The following is a 26,550-nucleotide window of genomic DNA, read 5'->3' on the forward strand; positions in this document are numbered from 1 at the left end:
CAGCGCCAGGCACTGCAGGTGAGTCCCTGCCAGGGGTTGCCTTGTCCTGGGGTCCCCTGTGCCCCCCAACAATCACAGCCTCTCCCCACAGGCGGAGATCGAGCGGGTGAGGAAGGGGCTGCCCTGTTAGCATGGAGGGCAGGTGGGTGGCACACGGCTCTTTGTGCCCCCCCCAGCCTGGTTCTGTACCCATCGGATACCAAAGGCCACCCCCACACCCAGGCACTGCTCCCTGAAGCACAACAGCCCCATGACCTATAGAAATTGTTTAAAATAAACTATTTTGGGTACAAAGTGCTGTGTGGGGGTTGCTCAGGGCTGCCATGCCCCTGAAGGGTTGGGCTGGTCCTGCCAGGCACAAAGGGTCTCACCATGGCCCAAGGGGTCCCTCCAGGGCCCGTGGCGGGGTTGGGGCAGGGCCTCCTCCTCCTCCTCCCCCCCTCCTCCTCCTCCACCCCCGCACAGTTTCCCAGGCCAGCTCCAGTCCCAGCCCCAGCCCATCCTGGCCTCCAGCCACTGGAGAACATCTGGAAAACATCTGGATCCTGCTGGCGCTGGCGGCAGGGGGGAACCAGCCTGGGAAGGAGCTATTTTTATAAATCTGCCGGGGAGGGGGCAGCGGGGCCCGGCACCCCGCGGGGCTGGGCTGGGATGGGGCAGGATGCGGCTGGGCCCGGCGGGAGCTGCCGCATCCCTGGGGAGCAGCGGCCGGCCCAGAGTCCAGTGGGAACATCCGCCCTGCTCCGGCCGCAGGGCGTGGGGTCACGGCGGGCGGCGCCGGAAAAGACCCGGCTAATTTTAGTGGGGCCGGGAAGGGAATTGGCTCGGGGAGGGGTCCAGGGCCCCCAGAACGCTGGACCCGGCACGCTGGGCTCTAGTTCGTGTACAACAGCACCATGTTTGTGGGGCAGGAGCCCACGGCTCACACGGACGCACAGCCCGGCCCTGCCCCACGGGTGAATCCGGCAAGGGCTGCCCTGTCCTTGTCCCTATCCCCGCGTGTCCCAGGGCTGCTCGGCTGGTGCCAGCCGTCGTACCAATGGCTCAAAGTGCATCGTGTCCCGCAGTGGCGGGGGCGAGTCCAGCCCCGGGGGTGCCCGTGACGCCGGGTCTGGCTCTCCGTGGTGCAGGGACAGTCCAAGGCAGCTCCCCCGTCCGCCTGGTCCCTCCTGGCACGGTGTGGGATCAGCCGCGGGGGAGCAGACACCGTGCCAGGGCAGTTGCCGGGCTCAGTAGTAGTGGACGCGGCCCAGGGTGCCGATGGTGCCGGATCCCAGGATGTCGGGCTGCCCGTTGCGCCAGATCTCGCGGATGATGCGCTCCCGCTCCTCCAGCCGCTGCGCCCGCTCCAGCTCCTCGGCCGACGCGAACACGTTCACGGCCAGCGCCCCGTCCCCGGGGCCGTGGCTCTCCAGCGGGATCTCGGTCACCGGCAGCAGCGACTCAGACGCTGCGCGGTCGACGGTGTCCTCTTCGTCCTCGTCCTCCTCGTCGTCCTCGTCGTCCTCGCTGATGTCGCCGGGGCGCGCCGGGGGCCGCGGGGAGGGCCGGCAGGACAAGCGCAGCACCAGCAGGCACAGCGTGAGCACCAGCCCGAAGCAGACGCCCAGCACGAAGTAGAGCCCGAAGCTCTCGGGGTTGGCTGCAGGGGAACGGAGGGGGTCAGGGACCTGCCCGTGCCCGCCGGGGGCCCGCGGTGCCTCCCAGCCCCGTCCCGGCTCACCTCGGATGTGGGCGTACGCGGCCATGCTGTTGCTGAGCAGCTCCATGTCCCTCCGGCGACTCTCCATCCTGTGCCTGGCGGTTCTCAGCGGCTCCAGGGGCGGCACGTGCTGGGCATCTGCGGGACACGGGCTGAGCAAGGCTCTGCAGGGGCTGGGATCTCCCCCAAGTGCCCCGTCCCTTTCAAGGCCGTGCCTGGGTATGCCCTTGATGAGCTCCAGCTGAGCAGGGCTTCGTGCCTGGGCTGCGCTGCTCCATCCAGGGCTGGAGCCCCAGAGATGCCGAGCTGGAGCCGTCCCACTCCCGCTGCCCTCCGTCCTTCCTGAGGGAGCGGGACGGATGCGGCCCCTCCTGGCCACGGCATCAGGCGGGTCTGAGGCACCGGGCCAGGGCTTGTGTGCCCTGCCCGGCCATGGGATGGGTCACGGGGCAGAGCAGGGCCCCAGCACCAGGCTGCCGGTGCTCATGGGCACACACGTGTGCTCCACACACTCCTGGGGCACTGTCCCTGTCCCCCACACTGTTCCGGCCCAGCTCCAGCCTTGGCCCTTTGCCGTGGGACCCTGCGGGGCAGGGACAAGGCCAGGCACAGTGCAAAGGCCACCGGGACAGGCCAGCGGTCAGGATGAAAGGCAGGACAGCAGGAAGGATGGGCAGCAGGGCAGTGGGAAGGATGGGAGGCAGGACAGCAGGCAGGGCAGGGCAGGGCAGGGCGGGAGAAAATTTGGCCCTGGCAGGGGACGAGCTCATTCCCAGAAACGGCTCCAGAAAGGGAGGAATGAGGAAAGAAATGCAGAAAATGTGACACATCAGCAAAACCATCCCGGACGGTCCAGAGCTGAGGGGCCGCGGCACATTCTGGGGCTGGGCAGCCCCTCTAGTGGGACACCCCAAAACAAGGAGGGGGGGTGCCCTCCCCATGGAGCAGCTGCACGGGCAGCCCTGCCCCGGCAAGGGGCTGCGGTGGGGCTGGAGGGGCACAGCCCCCCATGGAACCCAGGGATCCCCTGCTGGTGGCGGGGCATTGATGAGGGCTGGGCTGGCTGTAGGGCCCGTGGGTCCCCAAGATCCAAGCCCCGAGGTGCTCAGTGCCGTGTCCCCGAGCATTACACCGTGTCCCCAAGCCGCCTGCTCCGCATCTTCCATCGCTACGTGCCCGCAGCCCGAGCTGTGTCACCGAGCCCTGTGCCCTCAGCCCCCGTGTCCCCGCACCAGCCCCGCATCCACCGGCCCTGCAATTCCCCAACGCCAGAGCACCTGAGCGGGATGGGACCGAGCCTCGACACCCGCCGGGGCCGTGCTGAGGTGCCCCGGGGCGCCCGGGGCTGGTACTCACCGGGGCGGGAAGGCGGCGGCGGCAGAGCCGCTGCACTTTGGCTGGAGCGAGGGAAGAGAGAGCAAGGTCTGTTTAGCATTAACGCTGCAGCAACAGGAAATAGTTCGGAGGCGGCTGGCGGTCAGCGCTCCCGCCGGAGCCAATGGCAGCCCCGGCCGGTGCTGAGCGGGGCGCGGGGCCGGGGCTCGTCCCGCTCCCCCGGGACGCCACGCTCGGCCCTGCACTGGAACCGCCCCGGAGCGGGGCCACAGGCGGCTCCAGGCCCCGGCCCAGCCTTGTCCAGCGCCCATCCGGCCAGGCCGGGCTTGGCTGTGCCCAGCCTAGGCTGGGCGGGCGGTGCCGGAGCCAAGGCGAGCGCTCCGGGCTGGGGGGTTCAGCCCCAGCGGCCAGCGTGCGTTTGAGGAGCTGCCGGGGCCGGTGCCAGCCCCACGGAGGTGGCGGCCACGCAGGGTGGTGCCCTCAGCCCCACGGGCCGAGGTGCGGGACACGCCAGGGCTGGTGGGGCCGCACCTCGGGGACACGAGGCTCCGCGTGCCAGCGCTGTCCCCAGTGGCCACTCCAGGCTGGCCTGGGAGGGACAGGCTCGGCGGGACTCAGGGCCCTGGGGCAGGACAGGGCTGGGGGTCCCATGGGGCACTCAGGGCCGTTGGTCTGTGAGCCTGCCCCCCTCCCAGAGCACATCAGTACCCCAAAATCCCCCATCCTACCCATCCCTCCCACCCCTTCCCTGTGGGGTCACCGGGCTGTCGTACGAAGTTTTATTGCCGACATGCAGGAGTAGTTCCGATGTAGTACAAAAATAACGTCTTTATACAAATTTTTTTCCTTTTTTTTTTTCTTTTTCTTTTTTTTTTTTCCTTACAACAGGCTCTGTCCCGCCGTGGCCCTGTGGCCCCCATGCCCCCTGCACCACCCCCTTCCAGTTTGCCTTAGCACAAGTGAATTGACCGGTGCTGCCACTGCAGGATCCTGGTGTGATACAGCCTCAGGGAGTCCCAGAATATTGCTTTTTGCTTTAACATTGGGGAAAAACAGTAAAAATAAACAGGGAATGAGGCAGGAGAGAACCAGAAGGAGAGAGCAGGGCCCTGCTGGGGTGCTCAGGGGATCCCTGCCCTGCTGCTGGTGGCACAGGGGGTGATGGGCCCACAGGACAGACCCACCATTTCAAAATAAAATAAATAAGGCGAAAGAGTTGGGGCTACTGGCTCAGCTGGGGTGGTGCAGGGAGCTGGTCTGTGTTAGTGTTCACGGGGCCCTGCCTGGCCACAGGGCCTTGGCGAGGCGCAGGCAGGACGTAATGCCCAACACGGCCAGGGAGGTTCAGGTCCAGCCCCCTGTCCCCACAAAGCCACTGCTGGGGTGGCCCAGCTTAGACCCCGTCCCCTTCCCTAGCCCGGGGCAAGAAAAGGCAACAAAACGCTACAAACATCTGCAACTCGCTCCCTGCCCACGCCCAGAGAGCACTGCAGCCCCAAAAAGCAGGGCAGCCCCCCCAGCTCCAAGCCTCCCTGCTCACAGGGCTGGCAGGAGGGTGATGCCAGGGCTGGGAGCAGCCAGGAGCAGGGAAGGAGGCAGCTGAAGAAGGTGCTGCCTTGAGCAGGAGCCCGGGGCAGGGCACTGGGAGCCTTGGGAGCTCTGTGCGAGAACAGTTCATCTGGCAAGACAGGCATCCAGTTCATAAATGAGGCTCAGAAACAATCGTTCCTGCTCTCAGCACAGGCCAAAGCTCTTCCAGTGGCACCAGGTGACAAACCAGGATGTCCTTCCCCTGCCTTGGCATGAGGGCAGAAGCAGCCCCAGGTTTGGGCTGGCATGGCAAGAAAAGCTGGGAACAAATACAGTAGAGACTTCAGCCAGCCCCTCCTATCTCTAGGCGAATTATTTTGGGAAGCTTTTCACATTATAACTCATATATTACATCTGTACCACAACTGAGGGGGGAAACGCTAAATCAGAATTAATGCAACTGTAACTGCACCTGGGATATGCTACTGAAAAATAAGATAAAATCATAAATCCTTATAAACTAAAGGAATCAGTGAGAGGTGGGAGAGGGGGCAGGGGCCCTGGCAGGCCAAGTCCTGCAAAACCTTTGATCTGGGGACAGGATCTGATCCCTGCCCAGACGACTCCTCAGCTCCTGCCTGAGGCGGTGGCCGGGCTCTCCGGTCACAGCGGTGGTCACACAGGACTGGCCAGCACGGCCAGACCAGGTGGCACCTAAGGACAAAAACAGATTTGATGCAGATGAAGGGAAGTGGGAGGTTTCAAGAAATTCTGCCTTTCGAGAAACCCTGATAAATCCAAGCTTATTCAAACCACACGGAGCGGGCGCCACGGGCCGGCCCCGCGCTGCACGGCCACGGCTCTGTGCCAGCAGCTTCACCCTTGGAAGTCTCCTCCTTTCCCACGGGCTTTGCTCGATCCAGAGAACAGCATGGTTAAAAAGACAAGAGAGGTAGATTACAGTCATGATCAAAAGCAGATTAGTCATCTAGGCTTCGATTTTAAAAAAACAGATTCCAGAAGATGCCAAGAGGTTGCTGCTTCCAAAACTAGCTTTTCCAAAAGTCTTCTCCGTCCGGGGCGGGTGTGAGTGCGTGTCCCTGGACAGAGCTTGGGATTGCTACATTATTCCCCGTCGTGGGACACCGGTATTGCTGTAGGCTGGAGCAGGCGAGGTGAGGGCAGACTGCAGGGTGGTGCTCGTGCTCTTGGGGCAGGGGAAGCTACTTCCGGAGGTACCTCTGGGCCAGGATGGCCGCGTCCAAAGGGTTCATGGGCTGCGCGTCGTGGCCCAGGCGCCGCACGGGCGGGATGTTCCCGAACTGCCGCTTCTGCAGGAAGCTCTTGGCCTCATGCAAGGTGTTCTTCTCCTCAGCCAAGAGCAGCTGCTGCCTCATGTAGTTCTCAAACTCGTACTGGGAGCACTCCTCCGTCACCTTCACCTGCAGAGACCAACCTGTCAGAGCCACACCTGGCAGCCCCATGGCTCCTCTGATGGGCCTGAGCTACCACGGGATAACTGGGGTCCTAATGCAGGAAAGGGACCTGCTGCTGGGGACACAGGCAGGACTCCTCGTGAGCTAGCAGTGCCACCAGGACACAGCAGCTCTGTCCTGACATGGCTCATCCCAGCCCTGGCAGCACTGAGGCTGCAGCTGCCTGACCCCTGTCCCTGCGGCACCGTCACAGATCCTGCATGGCTGTTGGCTGTGGCCAACGCTTCTAGCATGAAACAAACCGGCAGGAAAACAGGATGTTTGCTCCCATGGCAGGGCTCACTGGGAGCCAGAGCCAACACTGCTGCCTCCTCCCAGCATTCCCAGCTGTGTGAGAGGGAGTGAGCGCTGCTGGGAGCGGAGTGAGCTGCTCTCATCAGCTCCGGGGCCGAGCTCACTTCCTGGCAGCTCAGCCAGCTGGATGTGCCTCCTGCTCCCAGCAGCATCGGCCTTTCCTTCCGCTGCACAACGTGAGGGACTCGGCTCTGTCCTCCCCACCCTCCCCTTCGCAGCTGGGGGACACAAGGGGTGCCACCACAGACAGATTGGCACAGCAGCACAGAGAAGCAGTTCTGTGGAAAGCAGGGAAACCTACCTCCTGGGGGTTTTCGGGATTAGCCACTTGGTCATCTATGTCCGGCACCACTTGCAAAGGGCCACTCAGTGAGGACATGGACTGCCTGGAGGAGAGCACAGCATTGGGATCCAGAGCATGGCACTGGCTCAGCCAGTCTCACCCAGCCCCAGGGTGATCCCACTGGGATGGTCACGGCTGCCATAAGCATTTGCACAGGCCTCCCCAGCTGTATCCATCAGCACACAGTGGTGGACACATGGGATTTAAAGACTTACTGCAGTTCCCAGACTCTCCTCTGGTGAGGTGAGCCAGCCACAGCTGGAACAACACAGCCTGTGGCCAGAGACAGCGTGTCCTGTCTCCCCTTGCACATACCAGGACGCTATGATGGAGCTGAGGGAATCCAGCACTTCAGAAGCCGTCAGCCGCTGCTGCGGGTCCAGGACCAGCAGTTTCCGGATCAAGCACACAGTGTTTTCTGAGACCCGGCCATCCCTGGGACAGACAACATGGGGTGAGCCTGGGGTGGGCTCAGTGTGGCAGGATGGACATGCTGGGAGCACAGCCCAGTGTCGCAGGCAACTTTTATGAAAAGTCTTTTCCTTAGGATTTTTCCTCCTGAGAAGCTGAGAGGCCTCAGGAATGAAATGTAACCAATGGTTATCTGCTGCTGTGGAATGCAACAGATGGATCTGTGGTTGGTCTCATGTGGTTGTTTCTAAATAATGGCCAATCACAGCCCAGCTGGCTCGGACACAGAGCCCGAGCCACAAACCTTTGTTATCATTCCTTTCTATTCTATTCTTAGCCAGCCTTCTGATGAAATCCTTTCTTCTATTCTTTTAGTATAGTTTTAATGTAATATATATCATAAAATACTAAATCAAGCCTTCTGAAACATGGAGTCAGATCCTTCGTCTCTTCCCTCATCCAAGAACCCCTGTGAACACGGTCACAGGCCAGGAGCTACAGGAGCAACCACTGCTCTGAGCCTGCCTCACCTTCCCACAAACTGTCCCAACCCCTGCTCCTGCTTCCTGCACACCGCCTGTTGTCAGTCCTGCTGTGACCCTTGGGGTGCTGAGGGGAGCCCCTCCAGCTGCAGCTGGCCCAGTCAGCGCCCGTGGGCAGGCAGGAAGGGCAGGCTGTACTCACTCGGGGATGGTGTACTCGGCAGCCTTGATTTTGCGGAAGAGCTCCTGAGGTATGCTGTCGTAGAAGGGGAACTGGCCGTAGAGCATGGTGAACAGCACCACCCCCAGCGCCCACATGTCACTGGGCTTCCCACGGTATGGCCGGCCTGCAGGAGAGGGCACACACAGCCTGAAAATCCTGGAAAGCACAGCCTTGGCAACCCCCTCACCTCCCACAGCAGAGGTGCTGAGTAACCCTCACATGGGACCCTTTTTCTAAGCATTAACCAAAACAGTTAAGGCTTCCCATAACATGACACCAAAACTCTTTCCAAGGTGCATCCTCTGTGAATAAGCAAATTGTCCATTTCCACACAAGTGTCCTCCTGTTTCCTATGGAGCAGGAACATCCCTGCTGTGAACCAAGGGCATCAGGCGGTTGGAACTGCTGTGCTGGAGTTCCCAGGTCAGTGTCCCTCACACAGAACCACCCAGCTTGCAAGGTGGAGGGAATTCAAGGACCAGGAAGGACAGGGCAGGAGGATGCAGGAAAAAAGACCAGGCAGGATAAAGCTGAGCCCATGGAGAAGGGACTCTGACTGTGGGATGAATCTAGCACACAGCCACTGAAGCCAGATGTAAAAGCACAGAAGGTGCTTTCCTGCACAAAGACATTTAGACAAAGACACCAGACAAACCCTAACCCAAGGCTGCTGCAGCCCCAGGATTCACCTGATACAAATGCTGCTTCTAGATCCCTTTGGTCACAACAATCAGCACACAGCAGCAGCATGGATAGGGTCACAAAATCAAGCCCCAGTGCTACAGCAGAGCACAGGACTCGGGAGAGACTTCCTCTGACTCACACAGTGAGTCACTGCTGCAGCATTTGGTATTTGTACTAATTATTCTTTGCTTTATATGCTCAGAAAAAGGCACCTCTCCCTCCTCCTCCAACTTTTCCTGCTGTGACATTTCAGCAGCCATCCCTCAGTAGAGACAGCTTCTCCTGCAGACCCACAACAATGATTAATTCCTCAGGCGCTCCAGCTTCCCCCTGCCCAGGAGCACCGGCAATACAGAGGGAGGGATGTGCCAAGCCTGAAGGTGGAATGTCCTCAAGTAACTTCCCCCTTGATACTTGGAGGGGAGCTGCAGACTGAGCAGTTTTGGGAGAGCGTTTTGGAGAGCACAGGATGGGCCCCATGGGCTGTTGGCACACACCAGAACTGGGGTGCAGCACAATGGCAGTGAGAGCAGGATGAGTCCTGAGCTAAGGCTGTGCCTTGCAGGGTCTCAAGCAGCCTCAGCTGTCAGGTATCAGCCAAGACAGCCTGTTCAGTGCCCTGTGGCCAGTTATACCACAAGAGTGCCCTGAGAAGGTAGCTGGAGGCCTGAACAGATCAGCACCCTGGAGCAGAAGGAGCAGCTCCTCGTAGCCTCCTTCAGCTACTTGAGCCACAACTGCTCCAAGCTCCTGCAGAGCAGTTGGCTTCTATCATCCATCTGGTCACAAGGGCCTCAGGATATCCTGCAGAACAGGAAAGGCTTGCAAGAGCCCCAGGATCCACCTCCTCGCCTGCCTTTGCTCCCTTCCTTGCCGGGAGGGAAGTGCCTCAAACCTGCCTGGCAGATCAGGATGGAAGAGCTCTGCTACATTTACTGCTGCTGCCTGCAAACCTGACAATAAACCTCCTGAGGGGAGTCCACTGGGGTGGGATCCTCCAGGACTGGCTCCCTCTGAGGGCGTTTCTGCAATACAGTTGCTTGGGATACCAGGAACAAGTAACTCGTGTTAGTGCCTGATATCTGGATCTACAAGAGGGAGAGGCTTTGTGTGCACAGTCCCACCTGTATGTGCAGCTACTAATCTGGCTCACCTGCATGAGAGGAAAAACCCCCCAAAATGATGCCTGGGTCACTACACTGACAACCAGGACCACCCCTGCCTGCTCAAAGGCTGGTACAGGAGCACAGAATCACAGAGTTGCTGGGTTGGAAGAGACCTTCAAGATTGAGTCCAACCCAGCTGCAACACCTCAACTAAACCCTGGCACCCAGTGCCACATCCAGGCTTGTTTTAAACACACCCAGGGATGGGGACTCCACCACCTCCCTGGGGAGACCACTCCAGGACTTTACCACCCTTTCTGAAAAAACTTTTTCCTAATATCCAACCTGGTCATAAAAGGAGACCAGGTTGTTCAAACACAACCTACCCCTCCTAAATCCCTGCTGGCTGGGTCAGATACCCTGGCCATCCTGTAATGCTGCATGATGAAATCAATAAAAACTGTTCCATTATCTTATCAGGTACTGAGGTCAGGCTAACTGACCTATAATTACCAGGATCCTCCTTCCCACCCTTTCTGTGAATGGGTGTCACACTGGCCAGCTTCCAGTCATCTGGAACTCCCCCAGTGAGCCAGGACTGCTGGTAAATGATGGAGAGAGGCTTCACAAGTTCCTCTGCCAGCTCCCTCATCACCCTGGGGTGGATCCCATCTGGTCCCAAAGATTTATGAACAGAGCAGAGATGAGAGCTCACGGAGAGAAACCTCCTGAAGCAACTGGACAGAAAGCACAGCTGTTCCTGATGGTCCCATGCACTGGGAACAGTTAAAGGCAGGAGGACACCAGGGAAAGCTGCTCTGTGGTGGAGCCAGACTCTGCTCAGAGCCTCTGCTGGAGACAAAGCACAGGCCAGGCTGCTGGAGTTGGGGATCCAGCCCAGACTGCTTTGGCCTGCTGTCATCATTCCTTTAATTTTAAGTAACTCCTCTCAGTTGGTCCAGAAGCTGCCCAGAGGGTCACTGGCAGTGAGCAGCAGCTGGAGGAACTGGTGCTCTTAGGGCACAGCTGGAATGCACTGACATCCTGGTGGGATCTGGACTGGCTGCCCCTTGGGCCCAGGGTTTTTACCTGCAGCTTAAGGAAAGCCTCAAGAACTGAATTCTGACACTGGAAACAGAACATGTTGTCTGCAGTCAGATTCATTTGGGAACAGCCAAATTTGAAGCAGCTTTGAAGTTCAGACAAGCTCTAAGAAAAAAGTCAACCTCACTCCTCCCCTCCAACTTTCCCAGCTGGAAAACCAGACCAAGTCTCCTAACTGGACCTTAATTAAGAGGCTCTCATGAAGGTGCATATGGGAACACAACAGGTGGTTTTATTTACTGTCAGGAGGCACAAATAAGTGAAATGAGTGCTGAGGGGAATTCCTACCACTGAGCACGTCTGGGCTGATGTAGGCAGGGCTGCCACGCTGGTCCTTCAGCAGGTCATCCTCGCTCACCAGGTGCTTGCCCAGGCAGAAGTTGGTGATGGTGATCCGGTGAGTCCTGGGGAGAAGCACAGGGAAGGGTGTCAGGGGACACAGGCCATCCTGCACAGACAGCAAGGTGACTCCAGAACAGGGACTGTGCCTGTGGGGCTTTCTAGGGGGCTTGAAGTGCTGGGAGAAGACACACAGAGGTGTAAAATGAACTCTATCCCAAAAGGGAGGGATTCCATGCCTGCCAGAAAGGCTTGCAAGGCACTGACAGGGGCAGTAAAAGGCTCTGTGACAATGTCTGGGTGGCCTGTGTCAGCGTGGCTGCAAGCACAGGCTGTACCTGGCTCATCCTGCAGCCTGGGCTGATCTCCTAGGAACATCCCAGCCTGCAGCACCAGAGTTGCAGGATCTGCCCCAGGTGCTGCCTGAGCACTGGAGGGCAGGAGTGTGAACAAAGCTGAGATTTATTTCAGCTGCTGATTGTGCCCTGCACTTCCCAGCTGCCATCTTCTCCACACAGCATCTTCTGGGAGCTGAGGGAAAACAGCCTGTGCCTGGCCCCTGAGCACTGGGTGTTTACAGTCACCAGAGGAGCTGCAGGAGTTGTGATCAGACTCAGCACAACCACGCCTGTGTCACTCAAGAATCCCACACAGGAGCCTTCAGGTGGCAGTTCCATCTGATCTACAGGACTGCTCTCCACACACAGGTGTGCACAACACAAGGCCTGATCAACACCCAAAAACCTCACACAGGAAAGGGAGAGCTGCAAGTACACAGAATTTCTTTATTAGTTCACCCCTACTTCTCTATGGTACTGCCAGCTCCCATTAACAATTTTTTCCAGTGCAAGTGAGCTAATTACAAAACTATTGTTCCATTAATCTTCCCTGTCATTCAGATAATTTGGATTTTAACTTACAATGTAAAGGTGTGAGTACAAAAACACTGTCTGGAAGATTTCTTGAAAAGTATTTCACAACTAGAACCTGAGAGAATGGATTAAGTCAGTCACAGTAACAAAGAAACATTTCCAGCCAGTCTCACAGACAAATGAAATAGAAGCAAGTGTGGGTTGGCCATGGAGAGCTGGTTATTAAAACAGACAGACTTGTGTTTAAGAAGTGTTAGCTTCAACTGTCAGGAGACTTCCCTGGCTGAATAACAAGCTGCAGGTTTTGTTAAGGATTTAAAAGACTAAGTGTTCTATAGGACACTAAAATGTTCAGGGTTGCTTGATTCTATTTAGTCCCTGAAATTTGATCTAATCTGTAATCACTCAACTCCTCCTGCACTGGCTTATGAGGAAACCTGAGAGGCTTTAATGTTTGTGGGGAAGAGAATCTGAGGGAAGTGCCCCAGGTGGGATGTGCCTGCAGGACCTTGCAGTGCCACGTTGTTACCTTCCTTCCCTGCCCTGAGAAGGGCCCTGGCTCTTTGTGAGCAGGGCTGGAGCAGAACAAAGGGCTCAGCTCAGCCCCACGGGCTGCTCCTCTCCATGGAGATGGCGCTTACGCCTCTCCCACCCTTCCCTGTGACTCACTGCTGCACAGGCTGCAGCTCTCCCTCAGCAACGCTGAGAAAAAAGCAAAAGCAGAGATGTAACACAAAGAGAGACTCTGGCAAGTGTGTTCAAAGCTTCAAACACCTCCCCCTGCTAGTGGGGCCCTGGGTGTAGCTCCACTGGTGGGGTGCTCCCCTGCACTCAGTGCCCAGAAAAGAAGGGAAGTTCTGCATGGATCCTTTAAAGCACCAACCTTTGTCTGCCTCTTCCAGCAAGGAGGAAAATCAAAGCAGCAAGCACAAGAGATTTATCTTAAAGCAGCTCTACAGAAACAACTTGAACCAACTTAGAGGTGGCCCTGAGAAGCAGCAGCAGCTGTGTGTGTGTGTGTGGGGAACCAAGAAGTTCAAGTTCTATAGATAAAAGCTGTTTCCTCTCAGTGTTAGGGAGGAGAAAGCAGCAAGCTGTGAGCTCAGCAAACCTGCAAGCTTTGTAGACTCAAAGCCTGCAGAACTCCAGACTTCCCTCTTTTTATTCATTCCACAGAAACCCAGACAGTGTGAAAAGGATGAATTCCACTCATTCTTCAAGTAAGTGCAAAATATTTAGTCAGTAATGCAATCCTGGAGGAGAGAGCAGAGGATCTGAGCTGCACTAGGCTGCCAGCTAAGGAACACAGACCCCAAGGCACTGAGCAGCTCCTCAGAGCCCCCAAGCAGAGCCAGGCCACCTCCCCCTGCCCTGGGGTCCTGCTGAGCTCCTGCCCCTCTCTGGGCTGGTCCCTCTGGGTCTGCACCAGCATCCAGCACCTGCCAGGCTCCAGAGGCTCCTGTCAAACCAGCAAGGGAACAAGGGAGCCATTTCATACACAAATCCACACTGGACAGAAGTGCTTTTGTTTTGATAAGTCAATATTTCACTGCTAGCAAAAACACAGCAGGGCAGCAGTCAGATCTAACACTGCTGTGATTGTAGAACAGCCAGCAGGGCTGGGAATGCCTTTAGCATGATGGAGGGTGATTGATGGGAACAGAACCAACCACCACGGTTTTTTTTGGTTCTTTTTAATATATATAAAATCAATACTTTTCTTGCAGGTTACTAAATTACTATAAAATTGAGTTTTCAGCAGTTAGAATCCAAAAAGAAGTCCTGACAAGGGGCCACTAAGCTGGGTGGGAAAAGTGAACTACCCAGGTGGGGCTAAATTCAGTTTTGGAGATTAATTTATATAACTTTGAGCTGGATTTGTGGTTTTGCACAGCCTGCTTCCCTTTTCCTCACTCTCCTGCACAAGAGTACTCAACAAGTGCTGCCTTTGGCAGTGTTTGCATTAGAAATCTGCTTCAAGGAAGAAACAAGACTACTGCCAGGCCAGCAGCTCTCCAGCACACTTACCTTTTGTTTAGCACCATGTTTCCTAGTTTCAAGTCTCTGTGCACAATGTTTTTCTGTAAAAAATATAGGAGTATTACATGAGCAAAAGCCTATTTGTTGTAGAAGTATAAATTTCATACTTGCACAAGAGCACTAAAAAGAAATCATGGCATCTGCACACTCTGAAATAACCCAGGTCAAGGTTTCAGATCGGGTTTCACCCTGAGTACTTTGTGCCCTTCACTTTTGATTGTGATCAGGACAGAACAAGCAAATTTGCTACTCTGAACACAAAGACAGACTTAGTGTATCCAAGAGACCTGGAACTGAAGTGTCCAGGCTTGGTTAGAGCAATCTGATGAGCATTCCTTTACCAGACCCACAGTGCACTGTCCTGTGTCACAGGGGAACAAGTCAAACATCAGCAGAATCCATTTTTATTACAATAGTTTCTAGTTTGTTGATCTCAAAATCTGTAGCTTGAGGTTCTGATCTCCAATCAATTCTTCCATTGTGATTTATTTTGCTTTGCAGGGAAACAGTTTCTGTTTCCTGTGTTTGATCAGGCTCTGCTCTCCTCTTTGACTGCCCCTGTCTGAGCTTACCACACTGTGGTTCATCTGACCTGCCCTCAGCCCAGCTGGTCCCTCTCCACAGCCCACAAACACCACATTATCATTCAGAAACACGAGGAGCAGGGAGGGAAGGGAATGCAAACATGAGGAGCAGGGTTAGAAGGGCTTGGGGCACGAGGTCTTATGCAGAACACTGTTAACATCCCTGCCTTGTAACCTGGACACTGCCTGCCCCAGGAAGTTTTGAAGCATCTGCTATTCTAACATGGGAAAATTTTGCCTCCCAGCACTGGAAGGGAGCTCTCTTTCCAAGCTCTCACCTTGTGTAATGCTTCTACCACTCGTACCACGTCATAAAATATCACCACGGTTTCCCGCTCGCTGAGTCTCTTCTCTTTAATGACATAATGCTGCAGATTGATCAGATCTGCTGTTTTGTCACTGAAATCATGAGCACAGAGACAGTCCAACACCAGGCAAATGCGCTTCTTCATCTTCCTGACCATCCTGTTGGCTTCCAGATCTTCTATGATTTCACAAGCTCGGTCCTGGGGGAGGCAAACACAGAAGCAACCCCTGAGGGCAGCTTCAGGACATATGCACAGAGCCTGGCAGAGTAAATAACTCAATATCTGGGGGGTGATCTCAAAATAAGCAAATGCAATCACAGTGCTTGGTCTTTGTCCTGAAGCAGGATTTCAAAAAGATACAGGAGCTCACTTAATGAATCACAGAGTCTCAGGCTGGTTTGGGTTGGAGGGAACCTTAAGTTTCATCTCATTCCATCCCCTGCCATGGTCAGGGACACCTTCCACGATTTCAGATTGCTCCAAGCCCTGTCCAATCTGGCCTTGGACACTTCCAGGGATGGTGCAGCCACAGCCAGGGCCTCCCCCCCTCACTGGGAAGAACTTTTCCTAGGAGGAGGAGTACAGAAGGCACACAGAATGCTCTGTGTGCACATCAGCACTAATGCTCTTTATGCACACAGACACCTTGAGCTGAACCCAGGACAGCTCTGCAGTGGAGCAGCCTCTGGGAACAGAAGGATCCAACACACTGTTCATAAGAAGAGCAGAAATCTCAAGGCACAATTAGCAGTTCTTCCATGACAGTAAACAACACACAGCAGAGCTGGACATTTGGCTTATTTAAGATTTAGTACAGATGGTCTCAAGTGAAAAGTGTGTTGGCAAAATGTAACCAGCAAGTCAGGCAATACCAACACCCAAACCAGTAATTGCTATCAGCCCCTCACATCAGTGAACAGCCCTAAAGGCACCAACAGCAACACAATCCAGTCACACAAAACTGATCAGCACAGTGACTGGTTTAACTTGCTGAAACAGTTTCTTGGCTATTTGTCCCCTCTTACAAGTTATAAACAGTAGAGGGACTAGAAAGCACAAATTCAGTTCTAAAATATGCTAATTAATTTGCCAATGAAATAGCTGTTGTTCTGTCTGAAGAGGGGGGTGCTGAGTGCCTGTCCCACCTGTGAATGTTCTCATATTTCTCAAAATCCTGCTGTACTCTCCAGAGCTCCTGTTTGAAGCAGCTCTGAGGTGGTTAACCCCAGAGTGCTGCAACTTGGACACACAAGAGCAGGGTCAGCATGAACTGTACATTAAACAAAAGCAGCTCAATCCATCAGCAATCCCTGGCATTGCCCCAGCCTGGATGGTGACCAAGTGTACCTGGAAGAGCCCGTGATGATGGACCACTCCTTCCTGGTTGTGGAGCAGGGAAAGAAGAGAATACTCCGTGTGCAGCAGCATCTTGCCCTGTCGCTCCTCCTGGGTTTCTATTCCTTTATCACCTCTTTCTTCTAAGGTGAGAATCTTCAGGAAAAGGGAAAATGCCTTTACAGTTCCCAGAGGCACACAAATGCCCCCAGCCCTCTCTCCTTTTTGGCATTCCCATGTGTTTACAGCTGGTGGAAGTGCTCTGATGGTTGTGTCCTTGCCACAGGCCTGTCTGAACTCAGCACCATCTGTGCAGAATGCACAGCAGCAGCTTCATTAACATGCAAAGGAGGCTGTTTGCAAATATCCCAAGTGGTTTTCCCCTCCTGGAGCTGCCCCATTCAGGTACAGATCCAAGGGCTCTGGAGAGCAGCAGAGGCCTCATCTCAGGGCTGATCTGGACGTGGATCTGGCCCTGCCAAGGGGGAGCTGCAGCAGCCATGTCCCACTGCACTGCTTCAGCCCACACCACTCACTCACTGCCCAGGTGCTTCTGCACAGGAGCTGGAGAGCCCTGAAGGTCTGGGAGCCTGCAGTTTGCTTACCTTCAGCTGATAAAAGTCATCTGTCCCGTCCTTTCTTGCCAAACACTGAACAATACTTGGCACAGGGGAGTTACCTAAACGTGGACCTACAGCACAAAGCAGAAACAGACTTGTTTTCCCTCCAGCAGCAGTGACTAACCCGGGTTACATCAGCTGTCACTAGTTATGTTTGCTTGCACCAAGTTCCCTTTTCTGCAGGAGGCTTGGGTGCATTTTCACAAATCTAAAGCCAAAAAAAAAAATAAAAAAGGTCTTGAACTCTGAAACCTTTTGGGATAATGTTTCATTTGTTTTCTGGAGCAACATTTATCAAAGCCCACACATGGCCCAGCTGTTTGCAGAAATCCTAATTTCTGCATGCCTGAACCACACAGCTCTTACATTCACAGCAACACCCATGGCAACTGTTACTGCCACACCTGGGAACACAGCTGCCACCTCTGCAGGGATGGCTCAGGGGTGTCCAAATTAGCCCAGATTTCAAGTAAACATACAGTCTCCACTCCTCACTTTAAATCAGTCAGCTCCAACTGATTTTCCATTGTGAAGTCTATGATGACAGTTCTGAACTAACAACTATTCTAGAACTGTCCAGAGCTGGCAGAGTGGCCTTGCCTTGGTACATAGCACTTTGAGTAGCACTAGTGAACTGTTAAGTTGCCCCCATGCTGATGTGACAACATTCCAGGTCAGCAGGGTCGAACACAGCTCATATCAAAAAAAAAACCCCCAATGAATTTGAAACAAAACAAACCCTCCCCCCAAAAAAGCTCCAAAGGGGGTAAAATCAGGATCTATTTCTCTCCCAAGCCCCACCTGCCTTGCTGCACTGGCATCCCACATCTCCTGAGCTTGGCCAGCTGCAGGAGCTCCCAGGCTGCTGCTCTGCACATCCAGTGACCTGCGCTCTCAGGTAAGACACTGAGTTACACCCCTGCTTGCCCTCACTCCACAGTGCCTTTTGTTTTCAGTTTTGGCACCAGCAGCCACCCTGCCCAGTGCAGAGCCCCCTCCCTGCTTACCCAGGATGAAAGGACCTGCTCTCTTGGCGTTATTCCCGGAAATCCCCGCGCACAGAGCCTTTGCCTTAGCGGATGTTTCCCCAGCTCCTCTGTCCGATGCTCGCCGCTTCATCCTTGGCTCTTGAAAGAGAACAGAGATCGCATCTCTGAGTTATTTTCTCTTGTTATTCCTGATTTCTCCTAGAAGGCTGTCACCTACAGATGCACTGGTGGCTCTGCCTACTTGTGTGTCTACACACAGCCCTGGCTCCCTGCTGACAGACCAGGGGTGGGCTGCAGGCTCAGAGCAGCTCTCAAGGCATAAATCAGCCTTCTTATTCAGGGCAACATTTCCTACAACAGTTGTTTGAGAGACATAGTGGGAACAAGTCAAGATAATTAAAGCCTGTTTTACAGCAAAAACAAGTTTGCAAATTAACATATTCTAAAACCTCTGAAAGAAGATGCCCAAGTTAGCCCTGTGTATGGGTGTCTGCTGCTGCTGCAGCCTTTTGGGGGTTTCTCCACAGAGGATCCACATGAGGCATCACAACCACCCACTGAGTCCCTCAGAGGCTTGAGTCTGTTCCTCAAACAGCCAAGAATGCACAAAACTGACCACAAAAATCAGTGTCTTTCACCTTTCCCAACAAGGGCATAGAAAACAAGCACAATAGTTATTGTGACATTCAGTTCAGTTCACAATGCTTTTTCAAAAATGTATTTTTAGCCTTGAAAAAAGTCCCCTCTCTCTGTACCTCATTAGACTCTGACCTTATTACGTTTCCATCTACCAACATCCAGTGCAGCTGGAATTTGGACTCCAGCACATAAAACCCTGTCACCTCAGCCTCCATGTGCAGGAATCAATGCTGTGTTTAGAACTAACACATTATTAAATGCTCCAATGGACATTCCAGTGAAAGGCAACACTGGTGACAACATGTGTGTTTTCCTGCACAACCACTATGGGCAAAACCCCATTTGATCTATTAAATGTGAATCTCGTGGTTTGCATCTAGGAATTCACTCAAGGTCCACACATCATCACTATTTAGCACTACTAAAAACTCAACTACCTCCTCCTTATTCAGATAGTGCAGAAAGTCTGATTTCCAACATCCATTTTCTGCTGTTGAGAAATCTAAAGAGAATTTGCACAGCCAAGATCTAAAGGGCCAAATAAATTCAAGGCTTATGACTAAAACGAAAGAAAAGTCTTGTTTCAGTTTAGCTGGAAAAGCATCTCTCAGGTGAGCTTCTGGGTGTGGGGTGAGCTCCCCACATCCATCAGCTCCAGCCAACGGAAGCTCTGCTCCCAGTACAGCTCCTCTTCATCTCTAGATTTTAGAAAATAGCTTCAAAGACTTTTGCAAACACACATTCAACGTCTGTCCTCTCACTTTTTAAAGACACTTTGGGGGGTAGGTGAGAAGAGGAACCAAGCACAGCTCCATTTTCTTACTCGAACCCAATCCCAAGAGTTCTGCCCTAAGAGGTTACTACAGCAGACAGGGGAAAACATTTTCTGGGTTGTACATATTTGTTTGAGAAGATCCCAGGTGTTTCACCACATAAGAGATTGATAAATCACCTCCCTGTGAGTGAAGTTCACCCTCTGGCAGTCCCGCCCTTTCTGTGGACACAGGCTGATCTCACTGCATTGATTCATCCAGCAGCACCTGTCCAGGACCAGCAACAGCCAGGAAATAAAGGGAGGAGTCTTGCAGCAGACTTTGCATCCCTGCACTCCTGACTCCAGCACCTTCACACCTCCACAGAGCAGTGTCACCATGCCAGTGAGCTGAACAGGACCCAGCTCTGACCCCCATGTGCTCCTTGCTGTTCATTCTGCATCCCTGACCCAACATCCTGATGAGCTCCTCCTCTCCTTGCACATCACTGTCTCAGCTGGAAATGTGAGTAACACTTCCCCTGGAGAAACCCCGTGCACAGGAGCTCTGAGATAATCCCATTGTGCAATTTGGCTTGCTGGTGTAAATGGTGCTACTGTAATCAAAACAACCTGAGGACTCACGTAGTTCAGCATCAACTGTATCGTTACTCTTCTTCCAAACTAGGTTTTCCAACGTCTCAGGAGGCAGGAGTTGTCACCTTGGAGAAGGCTGGATGGGCAAAAGGTCGAGGACTCTGTAATGTGAAATGAGATTCACTTGATGCATGGTTCTGGATTATTCTGATTATGGTAACACAGGATGCACTGAACCTTTATTTGGGCTGTTTCTTTGGGCTTGGAAAAAAGGATTGAAGCTCCTGGTGAGAGAATAAAAGGCTCTGGAAGTTCAGTTCCTGCACTGCTGGACAAACTCCCATGTCACCCATAGCCAAAGTGATGCAGGGCAGGCCTTTGGAGCAGGGACAAACACAGGCTGCACTTGAACCCCCACCATGCAGAACCTGCCTGGGTCTAATAACATCTCAAACACACCTGACTGAGCACCAAGAGACTCCTTGCCACCACCAGCAGCTTTTTATCATGCTAGGAGTTAAGAGAGTTCAGGTCAGATCAGTATCTGATATCACTTTCCCTGGGATGGAGTGTTTTAAACATGGGTTTGTCCTGGTTCCTTGCAGCAATGTAAGAGGCTCTCTCTCAAGACTGATGCTGCTGATGTTAAAATGATTTTTTTCTTTTCAGTCTTATGAACTGGAAAGTCTCACCTGTTTGTGGACAGATGGATCCCTTCCCCCTAAATTCAAGCTGAATCAAACCACCCTCCTCCCTTGTCCTGCCATTGGAACAAAAATGGTTCCTCACACAGACAAAGTTACAAGTCCAGTACAGAAATTTATACCTAATTTTGATGTGACACACAGGATGTATCAAACATCTCACTGGAGAAGCCAGTCCAAAGCCTTTCAGTGTGCTAGCTAGGGCATTAATAGAATTATGAATCAATTAATTTGGGGACCTAAATGTAATGCCTTTTAATTATGTAGCTTAAGGGAATTGTTTAATTCCTGAATTACTGCATGTCCCAGTGGCCGGTGCAACAACAATGGAAAACATGAGCTGAGGAAAGCCCTTTTCATCCCAGAATGAGGAACAAGCAGGTCCTGCAGTCCAGCAGCCACAGCTCAGAGCTGGAATGGAAAAGGTACCTTTGGGGCATGAGCAGAATTACTCAGCAGCACAGGAACCACTCTTGGCTTCAGAGCAGTTGCTCCAGGCCCCACTGCACTTTTGGGGGGCTTGTCTTGCCCCAAGGGCACAGCATGAAGTCAGTGGTGGTTACACTTCTGGTGTGAGGACTAGGAACCCCAAAGTGCTTGACCCTGCTGCTGTGATGAGCTGATTGTGGTGAATAAGGCAGTGGCTGGGCTGGGAACCAGCAGCAGGTGACAGAGCCCAAGAGCTCCTGCTGGAAGTTCAGGACTGCTGAGAAGTTCCTTCAAGGAGCTCACACCATTCCAGGGACCTGCCTCTGGAGCCCACAGATGGAGACATTCCATCACCCACTGCAGCAGCATTCCTGCCCAGCATTCCCTCCTGAAGCCAAAAGCTGGAGCATTTGGGATGAAGCTGCAGAGCTGCTCCACAGGTTTTTGTCCCTCTCTGTGCAGCCTTCAGGTTTGCAAAAATAGAGTTAAAAAAACAGAATCACATGAGCAGCATCAGGCTGCACCTTTTCCCACCCAAATACCACAGTGGGCAGTATTTATCAGTGATGGTTAACCCAAGGTCACATTTAAGCCTGGCTCATGGGAAGCTGTGTTGAACATGACCTAAAAAGCTCCACGAACAAAACATTAAATGGGAAAAAGCTGGAGCACGGCCCAGCTTCCCACATGGAACACCAGCAGGTCGGTGTCACTGCAAGGAGCAACGATCCCAGTGTTGCCTCACTCCTTCCCGGGCAAACCCGGCCAGAACAGCTCAGAGCCGAGTCATCAGCACGCCCAGGGACAAAGCTCGGCTCTCATTGGAAAAGCTTCCCTGAGAACAGGCGGAGCTTGGATCGGGCAGGCCTGCGGAGGAGTCACTGGCTGGGGGATTAAAGGGAATGTTTGCGGGGCAGATCCCAAGGAAAGCAGGCTGCTGCATTAAGTGTATGAAATATGGGCAGAAACACACCCCTTGTGTCCCAGCTGGTCCTCAGAGACCAGGAGCACATCCAGAGACCCCGAAGACCAAGAAGACATCATCCCACCCTGGGAGCAGGGAGAGTCACCTGCCAAGTGTATCCAAGGGTTTTTTAGCTTTTCTCCTCCTCAAAAGGTGAAATTTCTGCCCCCCTCATCCACAGCCCACCCTTATCCTCTTCCTCCCACAGTGCACACAGCATGATCTAGGGGGAAATTGAGAGAGAGTTATGTGTGGTAGCATGTACTTCATTAAGCTGATGTGCATTTTAATATTTAAATGACTCTTAGTCAGGCAAAAGTTACTTTCTGGACATAGTGTCCTTCAAACTTTCAGTCACAGGACTTTTGTTTTGTTCTTCAGTGCCAAACCTGTCTGTCCCTCCTCCTGCAGCCAGCTCAGCCTTCCTGACATCAGCCAGGAACAATTTCATCCCTAAAGATAATGTGGAATGCACAGGGGAAGCCTCAGCCCTTCCCTGGCTCCTTGCTCACATGGGAGGAGGAGTGGGGGTATCAGGGTGGGCTCCACTCCTCTCCCTCTGCACAGCACAGAGGAGATTCCCTCTGCAGGAATGTTAACTGTTAGTTACTGAAGGCTCTGGGGGTTGAACAGTTCTCCAGGAGAAGCAATAACAGATCTATGTATATATATATTTATATATATATATATAAAAAGCCCATTGGATGACTCAGTGCAGCCTGTGTTCCGCTGCGCTGCCCTTCCAGGAAGGGAAGCCTGCTCCCGAAACAGAGCCCTGACTCACACGGTTCTTGGAACCCAGAGGAGACTCATTCAACTTCTTCCCTAAGCGAGAAGTTCGCTCAAAACCAGGCACAGAGTTTCTCTGCCCACGGGAATAGGAGGAATCCTGGGGCGCTGGGGCAGCACGAGGGGCTGGGACAGCCCTGTGCTGCTGGAAGGCACCCAGGGGAGTCTGGAATCGCTGAGCTCCACAAGCTGGGAGACAGGAACACCTCTGAACTGCCCCACTGCAGATCCTCCTGCCTCAGCCCAGCCTGAGGATCAGCTGAACCCCAGGCACGTGAACAAGGCACAGCCAGCGCCTGGGAGTCCCGACAGGAGCCCAGCACACCTTACCTCCACCCACATGCAGCTGTGGTCAGTCTCCAGCTCCTCAGGGACCAAAAAGGCTTCCACAGGCCAAGTCACATAGCAGGGAAAGCAAATTCCATCCTGGCTGCCCCCCCTGGCAGCCAGGGAAACTCTGAAGCACAGGATTCCAGTGCGTAACTACGGCGCAAGCAACAAGCCAGGCTTTCTTCAAGCCCTTCTGATGCATCAACACATGAGATAGCCAAGGACTCATCTCTGGGAGTTCCCTCTTTGGTTACATAAACACCAACCTCAGCTTAACCCTTTCGTGCTGCAGCACAGGCCACATCCACCAGGAAAAATCCCCGTTGCAGCCCAGCACCCTGACAGCAGGAGCCTGGAAATGCAGCTGCAGCACTTGAGGCTGCACTGCTGCCCCAGCACAAATCCCTGACCCGGTCTGTGCCTGCAGTCAGGCTGTGCTCACCTCCCAAACCCCACCAGGGGGGAGGGATGGGTTGTATGACAAGGTTTTATTTCTCATTGATTGCTTCTGATACTACCAATATGCCATAAGCCCCTGCAGCAGGACCTCTGTGTGCACAGAGTGTGACCCACACACGTGCTGACACTTCCCAGCGAGGTGTGGCTGCAGTTTCTTTCAGCGGTGACTCACCTGGCCCTACCTGGAGACAAACGTGTTGAAGTTACCTGCACACACTGCCAGGCCTACGCTACTGGGGTTTGCAGTGTGACAACACACTGACAGGAACTGCACACTTGCAAAAAGAATATTACCCAAAACAGCCTGTTTCACACAGAAAATGGCCAGAGAGAGCCTACTCTGTCCAGCAAGAGCTCCCAGGCAGGAAGGAGACACACACTGCACCTGCCTGGAGCACCTGGAGCCCCTGCACAGGTAACACCCCCCAAGCTCACTGGGCAGCTCAGGCAAAATCCCCAGGGCTGTCTCTATTCATAGTCACAGAACAGATTGGGTTGGGAGGGACCTTAAAGACCCTTCCACCCTCCAGCCATGGGCAAAGAGACTTTTCACTACCCCAGGTTGCTCCAAGCCCTGTCCAACTTGGCCTGGAACATTTCCAGGGATGAGGCAGCCACAGCTTCTCTGGGTAACGTGTGCCAGGGCCTCCCCACCCTCACAGGGAAGAATTCCTCCCCAGTATCCCAACCATCCCTGCCCTCTCTCAGTGTGAAACCCTTCCCCCTTTTCCTGTCACTTGAGGCTCTTGTGAATAGTCTCTGTCCATCTTCCCTGTAGCCCATTCAGGTACTGGAAGGGGCAGTCATGTCACCCTGAAGGCTCTCTTCTCCAGGCTGAACAACCCCAAGTCTCTCACAGCAGAAGTGCTCCAGCCCTCTGATCAGGTTGGTGCTTTCTCTGGACTCACTCCAACAGGTCCATATCCTTTCTGTGCTGAATCACAGCCCAGGTCAGTGCCTGTGAGCCTTCCCTTGCCTATCCCAGGCTCTGAAACATCCTGAGGGTCACAGCCCAGCTGAACTTTGCTTTTAAGGAGCACAATTATGAGATCAAACCCTCAGCATGGATAGCACAGAGAAACAATCAATGGATGCAGCACGAGCCCTCCAGCAACGGGGAAATATGTCCTGAATCCTGAGTGCTGCCAGCCCAGGGCTCCATGCCAGCAGGTGAGTGCTCCTCTGCTGTCCCTCGGGCCACGCCTCACCTGGGTGCCAGGTCCAACCTCACCTGGGTGCCAGGTGCCTCCCCTGCTGCCTCAGAGGAGCCAGCTGTCCCACAGCACATGGCAGAGGGGTGGTGGCTCAGCCCCACCACATCAGGCAATGGCCTCTGCTCTGACTTCTCCAGCTCCCTCTGGACATGGGATTGCAGCCCCACACCCCCAGCACACCTGTTCATACCGGCAGATGTTAACCCCACACATTAAGGCCCTAAACTAGCAAAGAACTGAATCCCCAGCTCTGGTGCAGCACATTTCAGCACAGCCTGGGCAGGAGGGAGCACAACCCCAAACCCCTTGTGCAAGCAGTGGAGAGGATGTCCCAATGAGGTCCCCCCAGCAGTGAGACCTTTCACACCCTCAGTACTGCACAAGCAGCAGGGCTCCCAAGGCCACAACCAGAGAGGGAGAGAACCCAGCTCTGGGGGTGGGAGGTTCCCCAGCGCCCCGGGTGAGCTGCAGGGAGCGCAGGGCAGGGTCCGTCCCTGCTCCGAGTAACACCTGCTGGTGTTACTCACCCTCACTCAGAGGCACAGCCCTCACCTACTCACTGCTGAGGCACACGAGGCTCCTCCTCGGCACAGAGGTCCCAGAAGTCTAAATTCAAACGTTCCTGCCCAGACTGGAGGCAAAGCCAGCCCAGTCACGGGCTGTGCCTTCTTCAGCCCCCCGGTCATGCCCCCGAGCTGCTGCGGGCCTCAAAGCGAGCCCCCAGCCTGGAGAGCACCGGCAGCACCGAGCCGAGCCGGGCGGCCAAGGCACCTGGAGGGCTCCCCCGGCCCGGCGGACGGTCGGTACCACCGGCGCGTCTGCCCGCAGCGCCCGGCCCGGCCCAGCGCACGGTGGGACCGGGATGGGGACGGGTCCAGGGCCATGTCCCCCACGCTTCGCCCTCATTCACCGACAGCCCCAGCTCCCTCGTCTCTCACGTATATCCATGGGCCCGGTCCCGGTTCCCTCCGCTCTCTCTCATCCTCCTCACTCAGTCACGGCCCAGTCCCGGTTCGGGTTCCCCCCGCTCTGTCTCACCCCTCACTCACCCGTGGCCCGGTCCCGGTTCCCCCGCTCTCTCCCGCCCCTCACTCACCCCGGTCCGGTTCTCCCGTTCTCTCCCACCTCTCACTCACCCCGGTCCGGTTCTCCCGTTCTCTCTCACCCCTCACTCACCCACAGCCCCGGCCCGGTTCCCCCCGTTCTCTCCCGTCCCTCACTCACCCATGGCCCCGGGCCCGGCCCGGCCCGGCCTCGCTCCGCTCCGGCGGCCGCCTGGCACCGGAAGTGACGCGCAGCCACCGCCCCCCGCCACCAGCCCGCCCTCTGCCGGCCGCCGCCGGAACGGGGAAACGGCGGCGCTGATTGGGCGATGGCGACAACGCGAGCGGTGATTGGAGGAGAGCCCGGGGGCCGGACCGGGTTTTGCGGCGGGCTCTGATTGGTTGGAGCGTGCAGCAGAGAGGGAAGCAAGCAGCGGACGCTGATTGGCTGTGGTGCGATGAACCCGTCGCTGATTGGCTCAGGCCGGGGCCAGGAGCCTGCAGGGTTGGTGAGCACGCGGGAGATTCGAACGAGCCGTGATTGGCCAAGGGGCGGGGCCTGTCGAGACGGCCACACCCACAGATCGTGCGGGCCACGCCCACAGAGCCCTGCCTGGCGGCAGCGGGACCCCCGGATTGGGACCCCCGGATTGGAACACCCTGGGTTTGGACCCCCAGACTGCGACACCCTGGGTTGGGTCTCCTGGACTGGGGCACCCTGGGTTGGGACCCCCGGACTGGAACCACAGAACCCCCGCGCTCTGAGCCCCAGGCTGAGACTGGCGGGGTTGGAACGCCCCAGGCTGGGCCCCCCGGTCTGCCCTGCGCTGCTGC

At 54.9% G+C, this 26,550-nt stretch overlaps 2 protein-coding genes across 2 annotated transcripts; both read right to left on the reverse strand.

Annotated features, from left to right (window-relative positions):
- Positions 1-602: 602 nt before the first annotated feature.
- EVA1B (eva-1 homolog B) lies at positions 603-3,137 on the reverse strand. The gene is made up of 3 exons (XM_066564947.1): positions 3,059-3,137; positions 1,724-1,840; positions 603-1,642 (listed from the first exon to the last, which is right to left on the reverse strand). Exons 1-3 carry the CDS (start codon positions 3,135-3,137, stop codon positions 1,230-1,232), a joined length of 609 nt encoding a protein of 202 aa, XP_066421044.1. The 3' UTR covers positions 603-1,229.
- Positions 3,138-3,802: 665 nt separating this feature from the next.
- STK40 (serine/threonine kinase 40) lies at positions 3,803-25,971 on the reverse strand. The gene is made up of 12 exons (XM_066564701.1): positions 25,898-25,971; positions 19,833-19,945; positions 17,816-17,935; positions 16,794-16,879; positions 16,201-16,344; positions 14,824-15,051; positions 13,950-14,002; positions 10,999-11,114; positions 7,796-7,940; positions 7,016-7,135; positions 6,659-6,743; positions 3,803-6,009 (listed from the first exon to the last, which is right to left on the reverse strand). The coding sequence occupies exons 3-12, from the start codon at positions 17,925-17,927 to the stop codon at positions 5,791-5,793; spliced, it is 1,308 nt and encodes a 435-aa protein (XP_066420798.1). The 5' UTR covers positions 17,928-17,935; positions 19,833-19,945; positions 25,898-25,971; the 3' UTR covers positions 3,803-5,790.
- Positions 25,972-26,550: the final 579 nt, after the last annotated feature.

This window comes from Molothrus aeneus, chromosome 23 (genome assembly GCF_037042795.1).
Source record: "Molothrus aeneus isolate 106 chromosome 23, BPBGC_Maene_1.0, whole genome shotgun sequence".
Lineage (NCBI taxonomy): Eukaryota > Metazoa > Chordata > Aves > Passeriformes > Icteridae > Molothrus > Molothrus aeneus.

Excerpts from the sequence above, each read along its gene's own strand:
- STK40 (XM_066564701.1), bottom strand. The coding sequence starts at position 17,927 with ATGAAGCGGCGAGCATCGGACAGAGGAGCTGGGGAAACATCCGCTAAG. Across the intron at positions 16,345-16,793 it reads ATGACTTTTATCAGCTGAAG|ATTCTCACCTTAGAAGAAAG; the intron begins GTAAGCAAACTG and ends CTTTTCCTGAAG. Across the intron at positions 15,052-16,200 it reads ATCATCACGGGCTCTTCCAG|GACCGAGCTTGTGAAATCAT; the intron begins GTACACTTGGTC and ends TGCCTCCCCCAG.
- EVA1B (XM_066564947.1), bottom strand. The coding sequence starts at position 3,137 with ATGCTAAACAGACCTTGCTCTCTCTTCCCTCGCTCCAGCCAAAGTGCA. Across the intron at positions 1,841-3,058 it reads GCCGCCGCCTTCCCGCCCCG|ATGCCCAGCACGTGCCGCCC; the intron begins GTGAGTACCAGC and ends CGTGTCCCGCAG. Across the intron at positions 1,643-1,723 it reads CGCGTACGCCCACATCCGAG|CCAACCCCGAGAGCTTCGGG; the intron begins GTGAGCCGGGAC and ends GTTCCCCTGCAG.